At 38.8% G+C, this 19,699-nt stretch overlaps 1 protein-coding gene across 2 annotated transcripts in view; it reads right to left on the bottom strand.

Annotated features, from left to right (window-relative positions):
• The window catches only part of CRACR2A (calcium release activated channel regulator 2A), a 55,566-nt gene that overhangs the window by 3,829 nt on the left and 32,038 nt on the right, over positions 1-19,699 (bottom strand). For both annotated transcript variants that reach the window (XR_010746083.1, XM_066341049.1), the window contains exons 9-17: positions 18,260-18,331; positions 15,722-15,767; positions 14,829-14,920; positions 13,760-14,084; positions 9,814-9,946; positions 7,774-7,855; positions 6,709-6,823; positions 4,981-5,082; positions 253-329 (exon numbers count right to left, since the gene is read on the bottom strand). Coding sequence is in view for 1 of the 2 variants with exons in the window: in XM_066341049.1 (XP_066197146.1) it covers positions 253-329; positions 4,981-5,082; positions 6,709-6,823; positions 7,774-7,855; positions 9,814-9,946; positions 13,760-14,084; positions 14,829-14,920; positions 15,722-15,767; positions 18,260-18,331 (1,044 nt within the window). In the remaining variant the exon portion in view is untranslated. The remainder of the gene's footprint in view (positions 1-252; positions 330-4,980; positions 5,083-6,708; positions 6,824-7,773; positions 7,856-9,813; positions 9,947-13,759; positions 14,085-14,828; positions 14,921-15,721; positions 15,768-18,259; positions 18,332-19,699) is intronic.

Below are 19,699 nucleotides of genomic sequence, written 5' to 3'. Positions count from 1 at the left end.
GTGTTTCTGGATCTATACAGAGCTTCACCAGCATAACTATGAACCTGAGGAACTCTCAGTCAGAGCAACAGGGTTAGGCTACAGAGCATTTTAAAAGCAATTAATATTTCACCATCCTGAGCGCCTATAACTAATAAATATAAAACTAATATATTATGATATGATATAATACTAATAAAGCAAAGAGAATTCACAATGTCATCAGTTACAGGGCAGTCAAGCACATAAAAAACTCGTTTGTTTTCTTCTTACCTAGCTAAGTGAAGCACAGACTTTTCCACATTGTACCCAGAATATGCACTGCATTCATAGAAAATTAAATTGTAATCCTACAATCAAAGAGAAAGACCATTTCAATTACTTTTGCACAATGTCTCACTTCAGCTGCAAAAAGAGCAATGCAGATATACTGAAATATGAAAATAAAGGAGAAATAGATCGTTTTAGAATTTTAATTCAAGAGCTAACAGTAAAGAGTAACAAAACAGTAAAGAGTAACCAAAGAAGTCCAAGTGTGCCTCACAAATAAAAATATATGCTTCTCTTAGCTGATATTTGTTCTATAGAGTGGCTTTTGATGTAACAGCTTAAATGAAAACCGATCTTACAAGGTACTAAGTCTTGTCAAATTCCCTTGTGATGATCAGGCAATTCCCACATCACTAAGTGCCAGACAAAACAAGTGAAAAGAATTCCAGTAACTCTTCTTTCATCTTTTTGTACTTGTGAAATTTTTCTGCACCTTCTTTCGAGGTCAGCCTGCATCTTTCAGTTTTGCACTCCCCTGGGAGCTTTGTAATTAGGAACAGTGGGTAAATGATCAAGTCTTGGAAGAGATTCTCAGCACTTCAGCTGAAGGCTTATAAATGCAACTGCAAGAGATCATCTGCACAAGAGCCTGACCTGGCAGTTCTGCTGGCAGAGAAGGTTGAAAGGGAATGACAGATTATCCTTTGACAGACTATTATTGCCCAAAATAGAAACCTGTATACTTTCACAACCTACTACAATGAAGGCCACCTACATTGCCTCTGTAGTATTACTACATGTCCATTTACCCATCTAGATCCCGAACTTCTATTCACTTTGTACTTTTCTCTGTGTCTTACTGCTATTTATAGCAGTGGCTTAAAATTCAAGTAAGTCAGTGCCTTAGAAAATTACAATCACATCTGCATATTTTAATTTGTTTGTTATTAACTGTATTTACTGCACTTACACTTATTTAACCACTCTTCAGAAGACACTTTTAATTCAGTTTTCAAAACTTGCTATTAAGACGATCAGGCATTTCAGTTTTGGTCTGATTTTTTTTTTTTTCCTACATACCATGATTCCAGAATTACACAACTTTTGGAAATTTTTGTCATCTTCATGGAATTTCAGAGACAAAAAGTGGGGAAAATAATTTCAAAAATAAAGTAGTTTGTTTTAGCAGCTCTAAAAAAAGTCCTTAAGAGTTATCCAATGCCAGTTTTGAAACGTTGTCAATGGTTATATTGTTTGTTGTTCTAAAGAAAAAAAGGATAGAACAACATGCTATAATTTCTTGATAACCAGTTAAGCACAGAAAAGCAACGAAGGAAGCAAACAGGCAATGTTAGCATGGAATAGACATTTTATGGATTTTTTTTAAACACCTATAACATTTACAATGATGAACCCTATGGCTCTCTTGCTTTTCTTAAAAAAGTTTTAAGATAAAAATTTAATCGGGTCAAATTTCTTGCTAGCTATGCAAACAGAAGCTTGAAATAAAAATTACACTCCCCTTTTCTGCTCAACTGATCAGAACTCTAATAGAAAAGCTACCATGGTCAGTTTATAGGTATTTCATGTCAGTCAAGCTGAGAGTGATACTACTCCAACATCTTCCCCACATACAACAGAGTGTCACTGGAGGAGAACTCTCAGTGGTAACTTCATTTATGCTGGCATGAATGTGAATGGATTTTTCAACAACTGCTTGGATGGAAAGATAACAATTTAAACTCAATTGATAATGAGTGCTTAATTCTCTCAGTCTAGCAAAAGGTTCTTGTATGAATGGGGAGATAGTCTGGAAATACAAAATGCCATTTCCTTGATTCAAAGAGGAAACTTTAATTGATAGAATACACAAGGAGCACAAACTAGGACCAGGCAGGACACATATAATTATTAAGTTAGGAAATGCCAACCGTCTCTATCTAGGAATTAGCTATTGAACCTTGGAGATTACTGGCAATTACTTAATATTAAAAATTTACCTACAAATCAGCAGACAGCTAAAGAATAGGGAGGAAAATTAATTATTACCAGAGAGAGCTGGGCAATTTTGTGTCCTGTAAAGTAGCACCACTCTGAGAATAGCTCCGTCATTAGCAGTATTTGTGTAAGAATGGCACTGACAGGTTGACAAAGGAGACACTGTATGAATACACAGAAACAGTGCTCATTCCATGAACCACATCTACTCTGCAAAGCCAAGGCAGACAAGGCATTATTATCTTATTTTATAGTTGAGGAACAGTGATAGGGAAGGATTTATTGAGCCATTTAAGATCACTCAAGAAGTATGTGCAGGGCCAAAATAAGATCATGCAGATATAAGCATGCCTGAGCAGCACCTTTATCATAAGGTATTCCATTTAAATAATTGGCAGTGCTTACACTTATCCACTCAAACAGAACACTGGCTGTTCCTGGATGCTCACAAGATGATCTGAACACTCTCTCTCGTTGTGCTCATATGAACTCTTAGATCATTGGATCAAGCTAAGCTAAAGAGAAGTTTGTTATATGGAGTTTTCCTTCTGGATCCTCCGCTAAAAAAAGTCAAATGGACTTCCACAATCCCTGTGTTCATTCCATTCTCCCTTTCACAGGGTATGACAAACTGGAACTACCAGTCTTCTCAAATGACAACTCCCTTCAGGCTGCCTTTATTCCTTTCAAAAACTGATTGCACTGCCCGCCTTGCAGAGAAGTTATGTGACAAGTGCATTATCCTGGAAACCCTTGGGTTTCTAAACAAAGCTGTGATACAGTACAGTGCTAGTAAGATGTGGGACTAAAGCAAAGCAAGGGTTACTACAACTGGGCTGAAATGCCCCCTGAAAATTCATGTTCCTTTCTGACTATAGAAAAATCTGGGTAAAACCAATCCCATCCTATAGGACACTGAAACAATCCTTAAAACTCGCAGACTTCAGAGCCAGCAGCCTAAACTGATTCTTTGCCTCCACAAGAAGAGCTTTTTTTCACCAAATATGGGTGTACAAATTAGTATCAGGTCAGCATCTAGCCCTGTGCATTTGGGATCATTTGTGAGTAATTCATAGGATTATTCACAAAATAAGTAACTCAAGTGCATACACTAACCCAGACAGTGGTATGTGGTTTCATAGGAATTACACGGCCATTTAACAAGAATTAATATTTCATTAAAATTCATGGTTATTATTAGCTCAGCAAGCAAATTATTATAATTTAATTATATCTATGCTGCTTTTCAACTAATCCATTGCCATTAATCATTCCTTCTCCTAACCACCTCAGGCAGCACATTCAAATGAGTCATTCAGATCCATTCATTTGATTATAACCATCTTATTTGACAACTTTTTGTTTTACTTATGCAAAACATTTTATTTTCTTGCATGACATGTTAGAATTAATAGCCTTGTGGGCTGTGAGCTCTATATACTAGAATGATTCATCTTTGTTTTACTAGTACAGTTTTTTTAGAGCAAGATGACATGCAAGACACCTACTCTCTGTCCATTTAGCATTTATGTGTCACTTGTTTTTTCACAGAAGGATTCAGTGTTACACTCAAGAGTCCCTCCTAGCTTCCAGGGCCTCAAAGTTACCTATATTCCCATGCACAAAAGAAAATAAAGTTGATTTCCTAAAGGGACAGCCTTTGGGGGATAAAGTTCAAGGCTGATAATCCTCTCTGACAAAAACCAAATAGTGGACACAAAACTGAATAGGGAGGTATCATTTCAAAAGGCTATGTGAATAATCAAAATAAGATAAAAAGGGATCTGGCCCTTATTCTTTCAGTTACAGAGAGGTGCCTAGCAGCAACCTTTCCTGGAAGAAAAATTCAGCTCCAACTCAAATTTTGAAAATACCCTTTTTATTAGTGGCAATAAATCTATTTTCAAAGGTGATACAGGTAAATATGTGACATCCAGGACACTGTTTAATTTAGGTATATTCCCACCAATTCACTGAATATTTCAGCAATATTTTGATGACTTATTTCTAAATAAATGAATATTCTGCAGGCAATCACGTTCAAACTATAGGCACTGTATTAAAGAGATTCAATGGAAAAAATGATGGACACGGTACACAAGAATATAAACAAGTATCTGGTATTTGCAGTCCCTTGAATGCTTAAATTATGCCCATGGATCACCAGTGCTCTGGTAGATGCAGACTGTTAACTCTTACTTATTTTATCTCCATGATGGAAAGTTACTAAAAGTAAACATGTTTTCTACTCCTACCACAGGAGTAACAGATGGTCTTCTGTGGTTTTACAGGAGGTAGGAGGGAGAAAAGGTCCCCAAATTATCTCTATGCTAAGAATCCTTTCTCAGAAAAAAAGGGAGGAAGAAAAGAGAGAGAAAAGAAGCAGCAAGGAAAAAAAATAGAGAAAAGGACAGAACAGAGACAGAGGAGACACGATAACAGTGAATTCCTAAACATTTTTCTTCTCCAGTCACTTTTTGGTTTGGTTTAGGGTTTTTTATTATATTGATTTGGTTTCAGGGTGTTCTCTTTATCTAGGCAGTGTTGTAAGTACTATAATTATCAGCACTTACATCGCTGAAAGGTGAATTGAAGAGTGTGATGGGGTTCCTAATCCTTAAAGATTCCTGTCTGACAAACATTAACCTGTGTTTCTATGAATTTAGACACATTGAGACTCCATTTTAAAAGCTTCACCTTCAAGCCTTATAAGGAGTTCTCTAAGTACAGTACCTTTGCAAGATGGTCTCCCATTCCCATCGGCACCTCGCGCTCCTTTTCATTGTCGGTTTTGTTACCCAACAAAAGAACAGGCACATTCTCCCCAGTTGCCTCCTGCAGAATAAATAGCAAATATCAGCTGAAGTGATGAATTCAAAAGATCGCAGATGAAGAGGACTAAAGCTAACAAATGTCACACTATAACAAGACATTTAAGACTTCACACAAACCAGGTATGTGCCACTTTGCGTACAAACATGTCAGGAATGGAAGCTGGATAAAAGGCATGAAAAAGACATAATGCTAAGATTACACTGACTAGGGACTTTTTAAAATAACAGCATAGAAGCTCATTAGACTCTATATTAAAATGGGAGAAAGAAAACCACCATGCTACACAGGCTCAGACATTATGTGTTTACAGCCACTGCTTTTCTAATTACACGGCCAGGAAAAAAAATGGCAACACCTGGGTACTATTATGCCAAATTAATTGCACAAAATGGTGAAGAAATACATAGAATAGGCCCAAAAAATACATAGAATAGACAGAAATCAAAATTCATTCTGAAAAGGCTTATAATTATCACAGTGAGTACTTTCATTAGGTGGGCTGAATGCTACAGCAGTAAATGGACTTGGCAGTATGTCCAACTTAGCAACAGTTTGCAGCAAACAAAAATTAGTTAGTAAAGAGGAGTGAATTATTACAGCTTGGAAAAAAGTTTTGACCACAATATTCCATCTTTCTGAATCAAAATCAACAATGCTCCTCTAGCTTTTACCTTACTGAATTAAAAAATGGCGCTGATTTATTAAGATCATATAATTAGCAAGGGCCTGTTCTTCCCAAATGCATGGTAATAGTACTTCAGTAAGGCTATTCATATCTGGAATATGACTGTTTGGAGGCATTTAAATGACTGAGTCCTAATCCAAACTCCCAAAGCCACTTCCTGGTTATTTTGGAAACAGTGCGTTATACTAGAGCACATGCCCAATAAAATCAGACTAAATGATCTTTGCATATCGATTTGTCCCTTACTTTTCAGTGTGCAAACAGGAAGTCACAATTCATTCTTGCTACAAGTCAGCCCTTTGTGGTAGCTGCCTCAGTTTTATTTTACTCTTTGTTCTGGCCACAAGCAAATTCCGTTGCTTGCACTCTTAATAGGTTTTATTTTTAAATTAACTGATGTCACTCAGCAGCATGGACTATGATTTTCTTTTCAAGTGATTGAAAGGACAATCCCCAGGAAACTGAACTGTCTTTCATGAGGCAGTTTCACAGCACTAACGTAGATTACATAGTTTGAAGTTTATGGCTTATGTTCACAATATGGTCTATTTTCCACGAGCTACACACTTGGTTATCCAAATGCTAGTGATCGTCAGTGATGACCAGATCACCATCACTGATCCAAAACACCTCTCAGTGCCAGCAGTGATCCAGTTGGGGTTATCAGCTCAGCTCCCTGCATGAGAAATCAGATGACTCCATGCTAGGATTTTCCCACCGCTCACTCAAAGCCCTTAAAACCCTGGAACTATGACTTTTTTCATACAAATAGAGATGAAAAACAACTTCACTGGCAACAGTGCAGACCATACTCATATGCAAAAACATAATTGTGACAACACAAGAAACATGGTGCTCTCTGTTTTACCCTGGTAACAGTAGTTGTTCAGAAGAAGGTAGAGAATGACACCAGGGTTTAGATTAAAGTTATATCAAGTTACCTCAATGCTTATCAGCCACTGCTTGACAGCTGTGAATGTGTCTTTTGCTGTTATGTCATACATCACAATGACACCATCAGCTTTTCTGAAAAACTGTTTGGTAATGCTTCGGTACCTGCAAGTGAGAATCTGGTTACAGCTCTCTTCAACAGAAGCAACAATCTGACAAGTTAAAATTTATAGTAATTCCTCCATGCAAAGGCAAATAAATTGTTTGGAAAAAAAAGATTAAAATAAAAGGATTTTTTAAAAGAAAGTGTTTGGAAAAGCTCCCCTGCCTTCTTTAACTGATTCTGGTTAGGCTGGATAATTAGCTGCATATCTCACATTCTCTCACCTCTTTCATTTTAAGCTTGGAGCAGAAATTTCCCCTCACTAAGTGCTCTTCTAAAGCAAGCTACATTTTTTGAGACCTTTTTCTCAAACTTCATATAGAAAACATAGTTTGTCATTATCATCCTTGCTTTTAATAATAGAAAATTACACAACAGGTAATGGAGGAGATGGGGAAGGAAATTACTGCTGAAATCTTACAAAAACATGGAGTTCTACTACAATGGTATTGCTTTAGTAAAAAAATAAACACCTCTTTTTTATCTATTAAAGTATATTCTGCTACAGAAATAATTCTAGGTGCATTTTAAGATCAGTCTTCCTCCAAAAGAAATAGTGTGGTGCTACACTTTTCAGAGCTTAATTAAGAATCTTTTTTGCAGACTGGCAGTGGAGACAGCAGCAAATCAGCACACTGGTGCTGCAAGGGAATGAGCTCAATTGTGAATCCACTGGCTCTATTAGGAATGCTCCTATATTTGATCCTCTCCTAAAAAGCAGGAGTAGGTCCACACTTAATCTTCAAACAGATGATTCAAGGAAGCGAGACCTTAAAATGTGTACGGGTTTTTGACTGGCGTGGAGTTAAATTTCATCATACTGTCTTTACTTCAAAAAAAGGAGTTTTGCCACTTTCATCCCTCCAATTCCCTCTTCCATGGCAGCAGATGGGGGAGCAGCCACACAGCTGGGCTGACTGCCAGGGCTGAACCGTAAGAGGACTCTTCTCACCGTTCCTGGCCAGCCGTGTCCCAGAGCTGCAGCGCTACCCGGGTGTGATCTACTGTGACAGTCCTCACGTTGTAATCCACACCTGCAACATAAATGCATATTTACAAGCTGATTATTTACAAGCTGTTTGATCTTTGAAAACTGGATCCAGCAAACAGCAACAATTCCAGAAAAGTAGGAAGATAGGCACTGCATTATAAATTATGTCCAGAGCCTCCAGCTATCAGAGGACAAGAGTTTTTGTTTGCTTGAAGTTCTCCAGCAATAAAATACTGAATGGTAGTAGAATAATTCAGTTTTGTAAAATATGCAGGATAAGTCACTTTCCAAACCACAGAACATAAGTCAATGGTCCATTTGACTGTCCACAGCAGTCTAAGCCATTTAGCCTGGAACTCACTGCCTAACATCAGCTGTGGGAAATGTGTTAGTTTAGCCATAGTTACCAAATGGCATCCTTCTACAGTTAGCAGTAAAACACAAGGCATGGCACAGGGAACAGTGGATCCTAAGATAAATGCTGATGATAGATGGACTGAACACGTGGAGAATCTCTTCCTGTATTTATTACACAGAAGATAAGCTCGCTTCATTTAGGTGAGTGGAGATGAAAATTCATTTATTTAAACTTTTAAATTAATCCTCTCCCGATTCCTCTAACCTGTGAAGATGTAAGTATTTTCTGGATATATATAACAATAATTAGAGTCTTAAATGTTAATCAGTCACTACCTCCTCCTAATGACAAGCTACATTTTTTGAATCACATTGAACTGTATCATGAAATCACAGAATTGTTGAATAGTTAAGGTTAGAAGGGATCCCTGTAGGTCAGCAACAGTATCTTTGGGGCTATTTTCTACAAAAATAGGATTTTTACCAGTGGCATTAATGGAGAAGCATCTATACCTGCATTCCTTCAACAGGCAATTAAAAAAACTGTATGAAGGATATATCTATTGCTTGTATCTCAAAGGAAGAATTTTGAACTATTCTGTAGAAATTCATTGAGAACACTCCTTTCCAAATTGTTCACTTGACTTTTGCATTGTCTGTACCTTGCCAGCCACAGCCCACACCTGTAAAACTCATTGATGTGAACACTAAATCAAAGCTAGGACAAATGCTTTCCTGCCATTTTCTTTGCAAGAACCCTGGATGACCAGCCAAAAGAGGAAAATGTTGAGACTCATTCATGTGTATATCCTCTGGAAAACTGCACACACAAAGAGCTCAGAGTGTAGAGAAGTGTATCAGCCAAATACAGGACAACATGGACAGGACACAGCCTTTAGGTCTATAGGATATATGAACAGACAACTGCAGACAGGTGTCTAAGCTCCCAGTCTGGTTAATGAAGATACAGTCAGTGAAAAACTAGGACATTACTAAGCTCACCTTGAAGAAGGTAAGTTTTATTTCATATATGCTGCTGAATAAGTAAGATTTGAACACAGGCAAAGCATAAAGAATCTGGTCATTTAACCCAGCTGCATTGCAATAACCTATACTAGAGTTTTTTACCTTGATTTTGCATCTGGCTTTTGAAAGCTTGGTCTTCACTTCAGGCAAGGTAAGAATAACGTAGGCTTTGAAAACTTTGGCTTTGGAAACACTAGTCTGAAATTTTTTTGTTGTTAGTATAATGCTAAATCTTCAAACAGGTGATTCAGATTTTCTACTTTCTCTCTAAAACAAAATCAGATTACTTAGAGGGATAGAAATGAGATAATTGTTGTTACAGTGCAGTCCAGAGGACTGGATACCTGTTTCAGAAATGTGAGGTCTACAAGGAAATTCTAGCTACACAGAGATCAGTAGAATTTTTCTGATTTACCTCAGTGACAGTCAGGATTTCAGTACAGATTCTACTCTGAAACCCCTCCATCAATTATGTGCTTTCCAGTTTAGGAGAAATCACTTTGCATGTCCTACTTTTACAACTGTATGCTTCTGTTTTATAATACAGGGCCTGATCTCAGTAGAAACTGTTAAGTACTGTCAGAACAAAAATAATAATAGTTATTTTGTTAAACTTACCTACAGTAGCAGCTGTGCCTGGGAAAAAACGATCCTCACAAAATCTTCTTAAGAATGAAGTCTTTCCAACACTCGAATTGCCCACAAAAATGATCTTGAATAAACGGTCTGGGACTGAGCTTATTCTCTCCTCCTTCAAGTAAGAGTAAAAATTAGCCTCCAACTGTTCTATAAATCCTGTTGCCTCCCCAGTTTAAGGCTGATATGGGCAAAAGAATAGATTTTATCCTATCATATTCTTCCATTACTCATGAAGCAATATTCTGTTTCTTAAAATAACTCAGCATTTCAGATGTTTGCCATGCATCATTCCAGATCATCTGAATTGCAGTGATTTGCACTGAGCCCTGGAAGTATACTGAATATGAACCTTTGCATGAAACTGCCAAAATAAAACAGTTTATGCTCATGGCCACAAATCAAAATTTATAAATCTACACACAGTTCTGCTTAGTAGCTTCATCCTATACCAGTGACATACAGAGGAAGCAGCACATCTTCATCTAGATAACAGAAGCAAAGTCATAACTTTTGGCTTATGGCACCAGATTCTTCTCTCTGCTGCTACCAGAGAGCCAAGAACTTCCATCCAACTACTGCATTTTGATATCTGTTTAGCATTACAGGCAGAAGAATGGAGAAAAGACACAGACAGAAAATGAGACCAGTTAATCAGGCTGTAAACACTCAGCTATGTTTCTGTCATTTCACTTGTTAAGGAGAAGGAACCGCAATTTGTTCTGCTTATCCAGGTCCTGTTTACTGCAGGCTAAGCAAGTGGATGCTGGAGAGAATATCCATATCCTCTACCCAGTAGGTCATCATTCTTTTGCATGCAGATCAGGAGTTGCTTAGGGAAGCACTCTGTAGCACCAGCTGGTTTGCAGGGGGTGCCCTTGCTGGTCTCTTCTGTTTTGTGTAAAGGTGAAGGAAGAGGGAGATAGAAAGTTTGCTTTCAATGCTGCAGAAGGGGAGCAAGATTGGTCCTGACAATAGCTTGTTGCAGTGTGGGTTGCAAGGAGGGAGAGGAAGGAAAGGGAGAGGAGGGAAAGAGAGAGGAGGGAAGGAAGGGCCGTCTGCCAGTCACTTGATGTGCAGGATCCAGGAGACTGCTGCTTTCACAAAGACATCAGAACTGAATTCACTGCCCAACAGTCATTTAAATGAGACATTGAAGTCTACACTTGGAAGTGTTTTCTACATATATACAGAAGTCTTAGAGAAAGAAGAAGAAATAGAGAGTTGCTCTTGATGAGGAAAAAAAACCAAACAACAAAGGCTTGAGATGCTGTCTTTGTGTGAAAAAAAAAAAATCACTGCTGTAAATTTTGGGGACAAAAAATACATGACTCTTTCATGAGCTGGCTTTATGGCCCACCACAATTATAGAGAGGTTTCTTATTTTCCTTTTCCATTAAAATTCTAAACCCCATGGCAACTATAGGCAACTAGTAGCACACATGAATTTATACAAAGCACATTCTCAGTCCTGCTAAAAACCATTCCCAGCTTATTAGTCTGTGTGCTCTGGGAAATAAAACAAGATAACATACAATCGTCAGCTTGGCAGTATTATCACAGTGCTTCTGAGAATCATAGCTAAATATATGGACTACATGACCTGAATTACTTTGTCCCTGGTGGCCATACACACTCCAGTAGCACTAAGACTCAAAGACCCCAGAGGCCTTCAGCTCAACTCCCAATGCAATAAGAAGCTCTATTTTTCACTGAGATGTATCAAGTCCAGTCATGAAAATAACCTTAATAACCAAACTTGATTTTAAATCTGCATCTGAACACTATGCTATGGCATAAGCTACTCCACTGTCTGCTTCAACAAAGTGCTGATGGGAAAATGGAATAGCAGTAGGATGAAAATTTATCTTAGTTTATGATGCAGTCTGAAGAAGTCTTCCTTAGGTGGTTTTTTTTTTTAGTGATATTTATATAAACAGTAGCTAGGTGAAGTAACACACCTAGCTTTTGTACAATTTAACACAAATGTAGGAGATTACAGGTATAAACATAGTGTTCATATTCCATATTGAAAGATCAGAGGGGAGAGGAAGTGAATCTCATGCAGAAGTTTTGGACAGAAAATCTTGCTTTAATTTCCATTAGGGTTCCTTCAGCTGCTTTCCCAGTGACATTCTTGGTAATGTTAATGCAGCTTCATCTTCACAGCCACTCAGAAAAATGCTCTACCTGATTGTCAACTACCAGATAAAACCGCAGTTGCTTGGCCTCATGCACTGCTGCCAAGGTTGGTTCTACTCACCTATGAGCAGCAGGTCAGACAGAATTAGCAGCTGAACCACTGTGAATATATGCTGATTAGGAAGGCATAATGCCATCAGCTAGAGCCTGAGTTCCATGCAGTAAGCAATAAGATCACAGAAAGCACACATGCCATGTCATACAAAAGCCATTGTAGACTAGCTTTAATAAAAAACAAGATCTAGTTCCCACCCAGCTGAGAGGATGAGCTTTCAAGGGGCATGACTGCTGGAACAGGGCTGGCAGGACAGGCTTGTCCTAGCTGGATACGATGAGCTACCTGGCTTTTGTCATCCTAAAGCCCAGTGATGCCATGCTTTGAAAATGTGATATGACATAAGTCTTACAGCAAGCAGAAAGCATGCACTGAATTAAATAATTTCAAAATATGAAGGTCTTTTCTGTACCCTCCATGTCTTACTAAAAGGTACCACTTAGAAATTATTATGTAACCATGGCATAATTCTATCATAATTTTTAAGATATGCTTGCTTCTTCTAAAAGAACCATATAATTATGACCAAGCAAACCAATTTTTCCTATACTTTAATCTTTTTAATATGTGCTTCAAGAATCTAAAAATGAGTAATCCTTAACAATGATTCTAAAATTAGAAAACAAGCACAGCTAGCTCTGAAGCAATAGCAGTGCAGAAAGAACTTTAGACTACAAAGAAATGTACCTTCCAGCACACTGTTTTAAGGATTATTACTGAATGGTGAATTCATTGCTAACATGCATATACAAGTTGGAACTGAAAAAATGTAGGATTTCAATTAGCTAAATAAAAGTATTTTCAAAAATAATTAAAAAGTAATGATATTCCTCTCATTATTTCTCAGATAATGTAATAGCTACCAAAGCTGACTCAAAACTATCAGAATATGAGAAATATCACCTTGTGGAAAAAAAACAAAAAAATTTTTTTTTAAGAAAAGACTTGCTTCTTTTTTAAGACCATTTCTACCTTCCACTGGATCTTTTCGTATCACCTATTACAAGGCTTCACTTTCCCTAAACAGTCCTCCAAATGTAAATCTATGCACACATCCTCTGTAGTTACCACTCCTTTAGGTTGAGTTTCCCTTTTTTGCACCTTCGGCACTTTTCTGCAGTACATTTTCATCCCCCATGTCATGCAATGGCTTAATTTGTCATGCTTCAACTTAAAGACAGAAAATGAAGTAATTTTAGATTCTAGGAATAACACATTAACCTTTGACACCACTTCCTCATGGCATCCAAGGTCTGAGGAAGAGGAAGAGTTCCAGTTGGATGGGACCTACAGAAAGGAAGTCTACTCCTGTGTCTGACCACCTTCTCACTAAAGAAATGCTTCCTAATGTCAAGTCTGCACCTCCTCTGAGGCAGCTTTGAACTATTTCCACACATCCTATCGCTGCATGCCAGGGAGAAGGATCAGCACCTCCCTCTTCCCCTTCCCCTCTTTAGGAAGCTGTGGACAGTAAGGGAGTTGCCCCTTAGCCTGTTCTTCCAAACTGTACAAACCCAGAGCCCTCAGCCACTCCTCAGAGGACACATTTTGCAGCCCTCCCACCAGCTCTGTGGCCCTCTGGATGCATTCTAGGACCTTCACATTCTCCTTAAACCACACGGTCCCAAACTTCCCACTCTACTCAAGGTGAGGTCTCCTTTGTCCTCTTACATTTGGCAGTGTTTCCTTCCCTACAGGCTGCTCTCTAGAAGATGATGATGAGTGTTCCATTGATTGCTCTCCAGCTTTGTTATTAATTTCCGTCTCAAAAGTACTTTCATCTTCTCCAGTCCATCTGCTCAGCTGCTTATCAACCCCCCTGTCAAGAAGCTGGGGTAGGTGATCTTCTTCAATTGATATTATTCTTTGGAGATGTGATGTTTTAGGCATTCCTCCAGTGACTCCAGCATCAGGCTCTTCAGAGAGAACTCCATTCAGTCCAGCAGAATTCCTTCTCTTTGAGTTACTGAAAATATCATCTTCTTCAAATGAATGGCTAGACAGAGAAAAAAGAAAGTACATCACAAAAATATATTGGACCTGTTATTTCATTCTGAATTTAATCTGGATAACTGAATTTAATCTCCCATGTTTCTGACTAGTCCCAGAAGGCAGAGGAGAGTCATTCCAGTGTCTGCTGAAAAGTCAGCTCATCATACCACATGTATATATATTGATAACTATAAGCATCATGGGGAAAGCTAATAAATTACAGGAGAAACCTGAACCAGAATGGAAAACATTAGATTAACATTGATTCTAACCTCGTAGAAGAGCTAAAGTATACTTCCCTGCTATGATTTTCTCCTTTCCCACCTTCCATTCCCATTCTGGGGAATAAAAGAGCTGCCCAAGCAAGGTCCTTTCTATGTGCAATCTAATTCTCTCTTCAGTAGATAGGAGGGACATGGGTTTGCTTAATATGGATTTAAAAAGTCCAAGTGGAGACTCAACATTGTGCCACATTAACATAGGGTCATGGGCAAGTTTGTGTGTCTCCCAGCATAGACCCATCCACAGTGGGGAACCTTTTGCCTTTGCATGCAGCACACTTTATTTATGTTAACATTTGGCTCTGCATTTTCAAACTTCTTAATGAGCACAGTAATCTTATAGTGACAGACCCTTTAGAAATACACTCTTTGAAAAGTTCAAAAGTATCAGAAAGGAAGCATTCCACATCTTCTTTCTATAAGTGTCATCATACTCAAACAAGGAACACATGAAAAAGAGTTCTTACCTGTTAGGCAGCATCTTGCCCTCTATGTATTTCCCAATGATAGACCCTGATCTTTGCTTCCAGCTGGCTTTTGGAACAGTTGTTTTGCATTTCTGCAGAAATACAAAATACTTCTTACTGATTTACTTCTGGTGTTCACTATGGTTAACTACCTGCACTCCCAATACTTAAATAATGCAATGCAAATGAAAGCAAAAACGTAGAAGAAACTTTTAGAGCTATAAATGCTTCAGAATTCCAGTTGATAAACAACCAGAACAGGGAACTCCAGATCCTGCAAAAATGCATCTGTTTTGTAAGTGAAACAGCACAATGTCATGAAGAAAAAGTAAACTGGTATTTCTCTTTACATGAGCAGCCTCTTGTAGGACTAAGAACACAAGAAAATACAAACTAAGTGGCCCTAGTCTCCTTACACCAGGTACTTCTAGAACACCTTAAGGGTCCATTCTTTGCTGCTGCTTAAAAAGTTAATAGGATCTGCTCTTACCCTAGTTTGAAGAGGTATTCAGGTACTCAGTTATTGCACTGTTGTATAAATGTTTCAGGATATTACCTACTCTTGACTGAGTAAATTAGCACAATTTAATGGTTTGATTTTTAGGTTATTTCATCCTTCCATGATTTCATCCTTAGTTTCTTCTAAAGCACACTCAACTCTCTTCAGATAGCTCCCACTTTATCATTCTAAACATGTAGCTCTTACAATTGTTCAGCCAATTAAAAAAAAATCTTATTTTCAAGTGAGAAAAAAAGACAATACAAATTAAGAACAGGGCAAGATTTAAGTGGCATGAAAATCCATCTCCTGCACAGCCTTCTGCTCCCCTTCTTTTGAAGCTGATCTCATATGTGTCAGCTCAACATTGGGTTTGAAAATAATTGTTGGTTACCTGCAAAAATATGTCACGTTCATCCTTGAGATGTTTGTTCCTCTCTCTGCAAAGAGAACACAAACAAAAGAAACACTGAAGCCAAGTATTTAGAACTGCTGACTTTTCTACTCCACACTAGCAGACAGACTGGACAGTTGGCAGCGCACACCTTTCATCATCCTTGATTTATATTCTCACCTCAGCCAGTTCCTTGTCTGGGCTATTGATTCTCCAGCAGGGCCACGCTGATTAAAGCCAGATGGGATCTGGATGTCTTTCTGTATTTTATCTAAACTAATGCCTTAACACATAGAAATCAGTTGTGGTCAATATGCCTTCACATACTGAAAATTAGAATATTTAATGATTTTTTTACAGTAAAGATGACCTCTTAATGTGGAGAGGGTGCAGTGAACACCATCTCTTGTTCATCTGGTGACAGCTGTGAAGGCCAATTATGCCCCTCTGAGGGTTGCAGTTGTGGCTGCCATGGAAAAGTAACCCTAGGAAAACATCCATCTTCCACCCTTTGTGCAGAAACAATGGAAGTGTCAAGAAACAGATACTACAGGCAATCAGCAAGCTCTGATCAGATCTGACAGCACACCTGCTTAGCACATCATCTATTGTGTCCATCTGTTGCTGGCCTGGCCACAGGAGAGACCGAGCAGCCAGGAAAAATGGAAAAAACCTCTGTTGCCAGATGTTTTGATCTAAGTCCCCAAAATTTGCAGCAGGCACGATCACAGAGTGGCCTACGGAAAATACACACTGCAAAATAAGAGCCTTTCCTCAAGCCTGTAAAATTTTCAGGCAACTTTAAAAGGAGGCCTCCTGAAGGAAATGCAGCCAATGAAGGCATAGAGGCAGGTGCACACACTGACTGACCGCTGAGCAAACAAGACCCAACACTAAAAAATTAGAAACAGAAATTATGGTTGTCTGAACACAGCTCCAAACTTTGAAGTCTATCAGTAAAGGAATGTTAGCTAAGAACATTTTGGTATCATTTCACAAATATTTTAGGGAAATAATCTTCATTTTGGCTCAACTCCCAGCACTTGAGAAGCAACAGAGCCTTTCAGCAAGCTCCTGCAGCCAGGCTTCTACCTCAGAATCAGCTTCGAACTGCTCAGTGCTGTTCTGTTTTACATTTGACTTTTGTAAGGGAGATTGTCCTACAATACTGAATTGTCCAAACAAAGCACATCTTTCAGGTGTGCTGCCCTCTACTCTATGCAAGAACCGAGCATACAAAAGTATTTTGTAAACATTTTTACTATTTTTGTGTCATTTTTCCGTGGCCATTGACCTTGACTGGCTGCCAGAAGTACACCCAACCAGTCTCTCACTCTCCTTCCTCAACACAACAAGGGAAGATAATAACATGGAAAAGCTTGTGGGCCAAGATAAAGACAAGGTTACTTACCAGCCACCCATTACAGATGAAACAGACTCAACTGTAGGATGATCAGAAATAGAGACAAAACTAAAATCACATTCTCCACAATCCCTTTTCTTCTCAGGCTCAACTTCACTCCTACACCCTCAGCTCTTTTGTTGGAAAATCCAGCTCTACAGAGACAGGGCAACTGAGAGGCGTTTTCAAAAGATTTTCTTCTATTATTAATCTTGTAGAAGGGTGAGACACAAGAGATGTAAAACTCAAGGCCATTCTATCAGAAGCCAAGCTATTTCTTGTTTACAATACCTTATAAATGTTCAGTTTCTCTCTCAACAATGTCTTCTCTATTCCATAGCGTTTCTAAGTCAGCACACCTTATCTCAAAACTCACATACAAACATAAAGAGCTTTCAGTCAGGCTTTAAGAATCCTCTGCAAATCCATTTCTCACACTCTTCTACCTCCTTGCGAATCCTGAATGGCAGAAGGAGATGGGGAATAGTGGAGTTGGTGGTCAGTCCACAACAGCTTCTCTCTGCAGCTCCTTCCTCCTCACACTGTTTTCTTGCTCCAGTGTGAGTTCCCTCACACAGGTTACAGTCCTTCACAACTCCAGCACAGGTCCTTTCCACGGGGAATAGTCCTTCAGGAATGGACTGCTCCAACCTGAGTCCCCCATGGGCCACAATTCCTGCCAGAAAACCTGCCCCTGCATGGGCTTCTCCTCATGGACCAAGCTCCTCCCAGGAGCCTGCTCTTGTGTGTACTCTGCACAGGCTACAAGGGACTCTGCTCCAGCTGTGCCTGGAGCACTTTCTACCCCTCCTTCTTCACTGACCTTGGTGTCTGAAGGGCTTTCTCATACAACTTTTTCTCTCTTATCTTCTCTCCCAACTGCTATGCTGTTTTCCACCATTTTTTACCAGGTTTTCCTAGAAGCACAATGGGGCTGTGGGGCTCCACTGTGCCCTGTGCTGTGTCCTTTGTCACAGGGCAGCCCTGGCTTCTCTCCGGGGCAGAGACTGTCCCTGTGGCACCCCACTGCCAACACCTTGACACCTACACTCACTACATATCCCAACATAATTTCATCCCTTAATGGACCTCTTTAGAACTATATAAGAAGTTTTTGAATGGAAGATCTACATTACCTTAAAAAATCCAGCTGCTTCAAAAGTCCTGACTTCTCTCTCTGTAAGGTTTCTGTCACTCGGTACACCTCCCTAAAAAAATGAAAAAAAATACATATATATATAAAAATTGTTCTAACCATAGTAAGAACACTGCTAAAATGCTTTCCCCTGAGGGTATCTACATTTGAGACCTCGGCTTCTTCAAACCTGTAGATTCTATTCTGCATGAATGGTTAATATTTTAAAGAAGTTTATTCAGTATAAGGCCCACAGTAGCACAGCAGTACAAGTTAGCAGAGGAAGGAGTAGAGGTTCTTTTTTTCAAAAAAATATTGCTTTTTCATTTTTGCACCCAGAGAGCTTAATATATGTTGATACTGGCACTTGGAGCATTCAGAAAAGATACACTGCTGAAATACTTCTCACTCATGGCCACTAAAAAACAGGTGACATTTTATCCAAAATTAGAGCTTATCCTGCTGCAGGAACCATATGTCAGGCTCACACGTCTACAATCCCTACAATTTCTTTCCAATTCCTGACACTTATGCAGCCATTTTAACACCATTTACTTTGATTTACCACGATTTGGTGTCTGGCCTTAATTTTTTATTTTTCCTTTGCCTTTCAGTGAAGCCTCAAGTTCTTCCTGTGCACTGTCTGAACATTACACCTGCTTCAACAGCTAGGTCTTACCAGACTGATATAGATGTTTAAAGCAACACTGCAGGTGCAGTTGAGCAGGGCTGAGCTCTAATTCCATAAACCACTATTGAATCCACAGTGCTTTGTAAGTGCAGTAGTATTATTCAGCAGTCTGACCATTGGGCAGCTTTCCTTTGTAGCTTTTAAATCAGATCATTCCATAGTCTTTGCTCTGGATCTGAAAAGAGAGGCCTCAAAGAGGAAACAAACCACCTTGAGGAGGAGTATTTCTACTGTCTACTTCCAAAACACACATCAAACATGCAAACCTAAAAATTCTAATCACTGTGGTCATTCTATAACATTAATTTATCAACAAGGTTCATTATACTCTCAAGAAAAATTAAAGAAGTAATAACTAAGTAGAGCTTGGCACAAAGCTTAAGAGAAAAAGAATGCGACATTTGAACTAATGCTCTGCTCTGTCCTGAAATATGTCAAACAGCAACAGCTCTGAATTATACAGTTCATTGCTGCAATGGCTAGGTCCATCTGTCATTCATGTACTCTCCACTGGCAATGAGAGGCTTCTACAGATCCCTGAGCATTTCTTTAAAATGGACTTCAGTGAACATTGCTGCAGATTACAGAAGCTGCAGATTACAGCTTCAGGGCAGTGATTCTTCTGCTCTGTGCAGAAGGCTGGAGCGAGATGAATAGCTTGATCTGTCACGGGTCATTTTTATCCCTCAAAATATGCACCGTAAATATTTCTTCTTGATTTTTTTTTTTTTTACATTTTTTTTTTTTTGG

This window comes from Sylvia atricapilla, chromosome 2 (genome assembly GCF_009819655.1).
Source record: "Sylvia atricapilla isolate bSylAtr1 chromosome 2, bSylAtr1.pri, whole genome shotgun sequence".
NCBI classification, from domain to species: domain Eukaryota; kingdom Metazoa; phylum Chordata; class Aves; order Passeriformes; family Sylviidae; genus Sylvia; species Sylvia atricapilla.
This window is presented reverse-complemented; position numbering and strand designations above follow the sequence as displayed.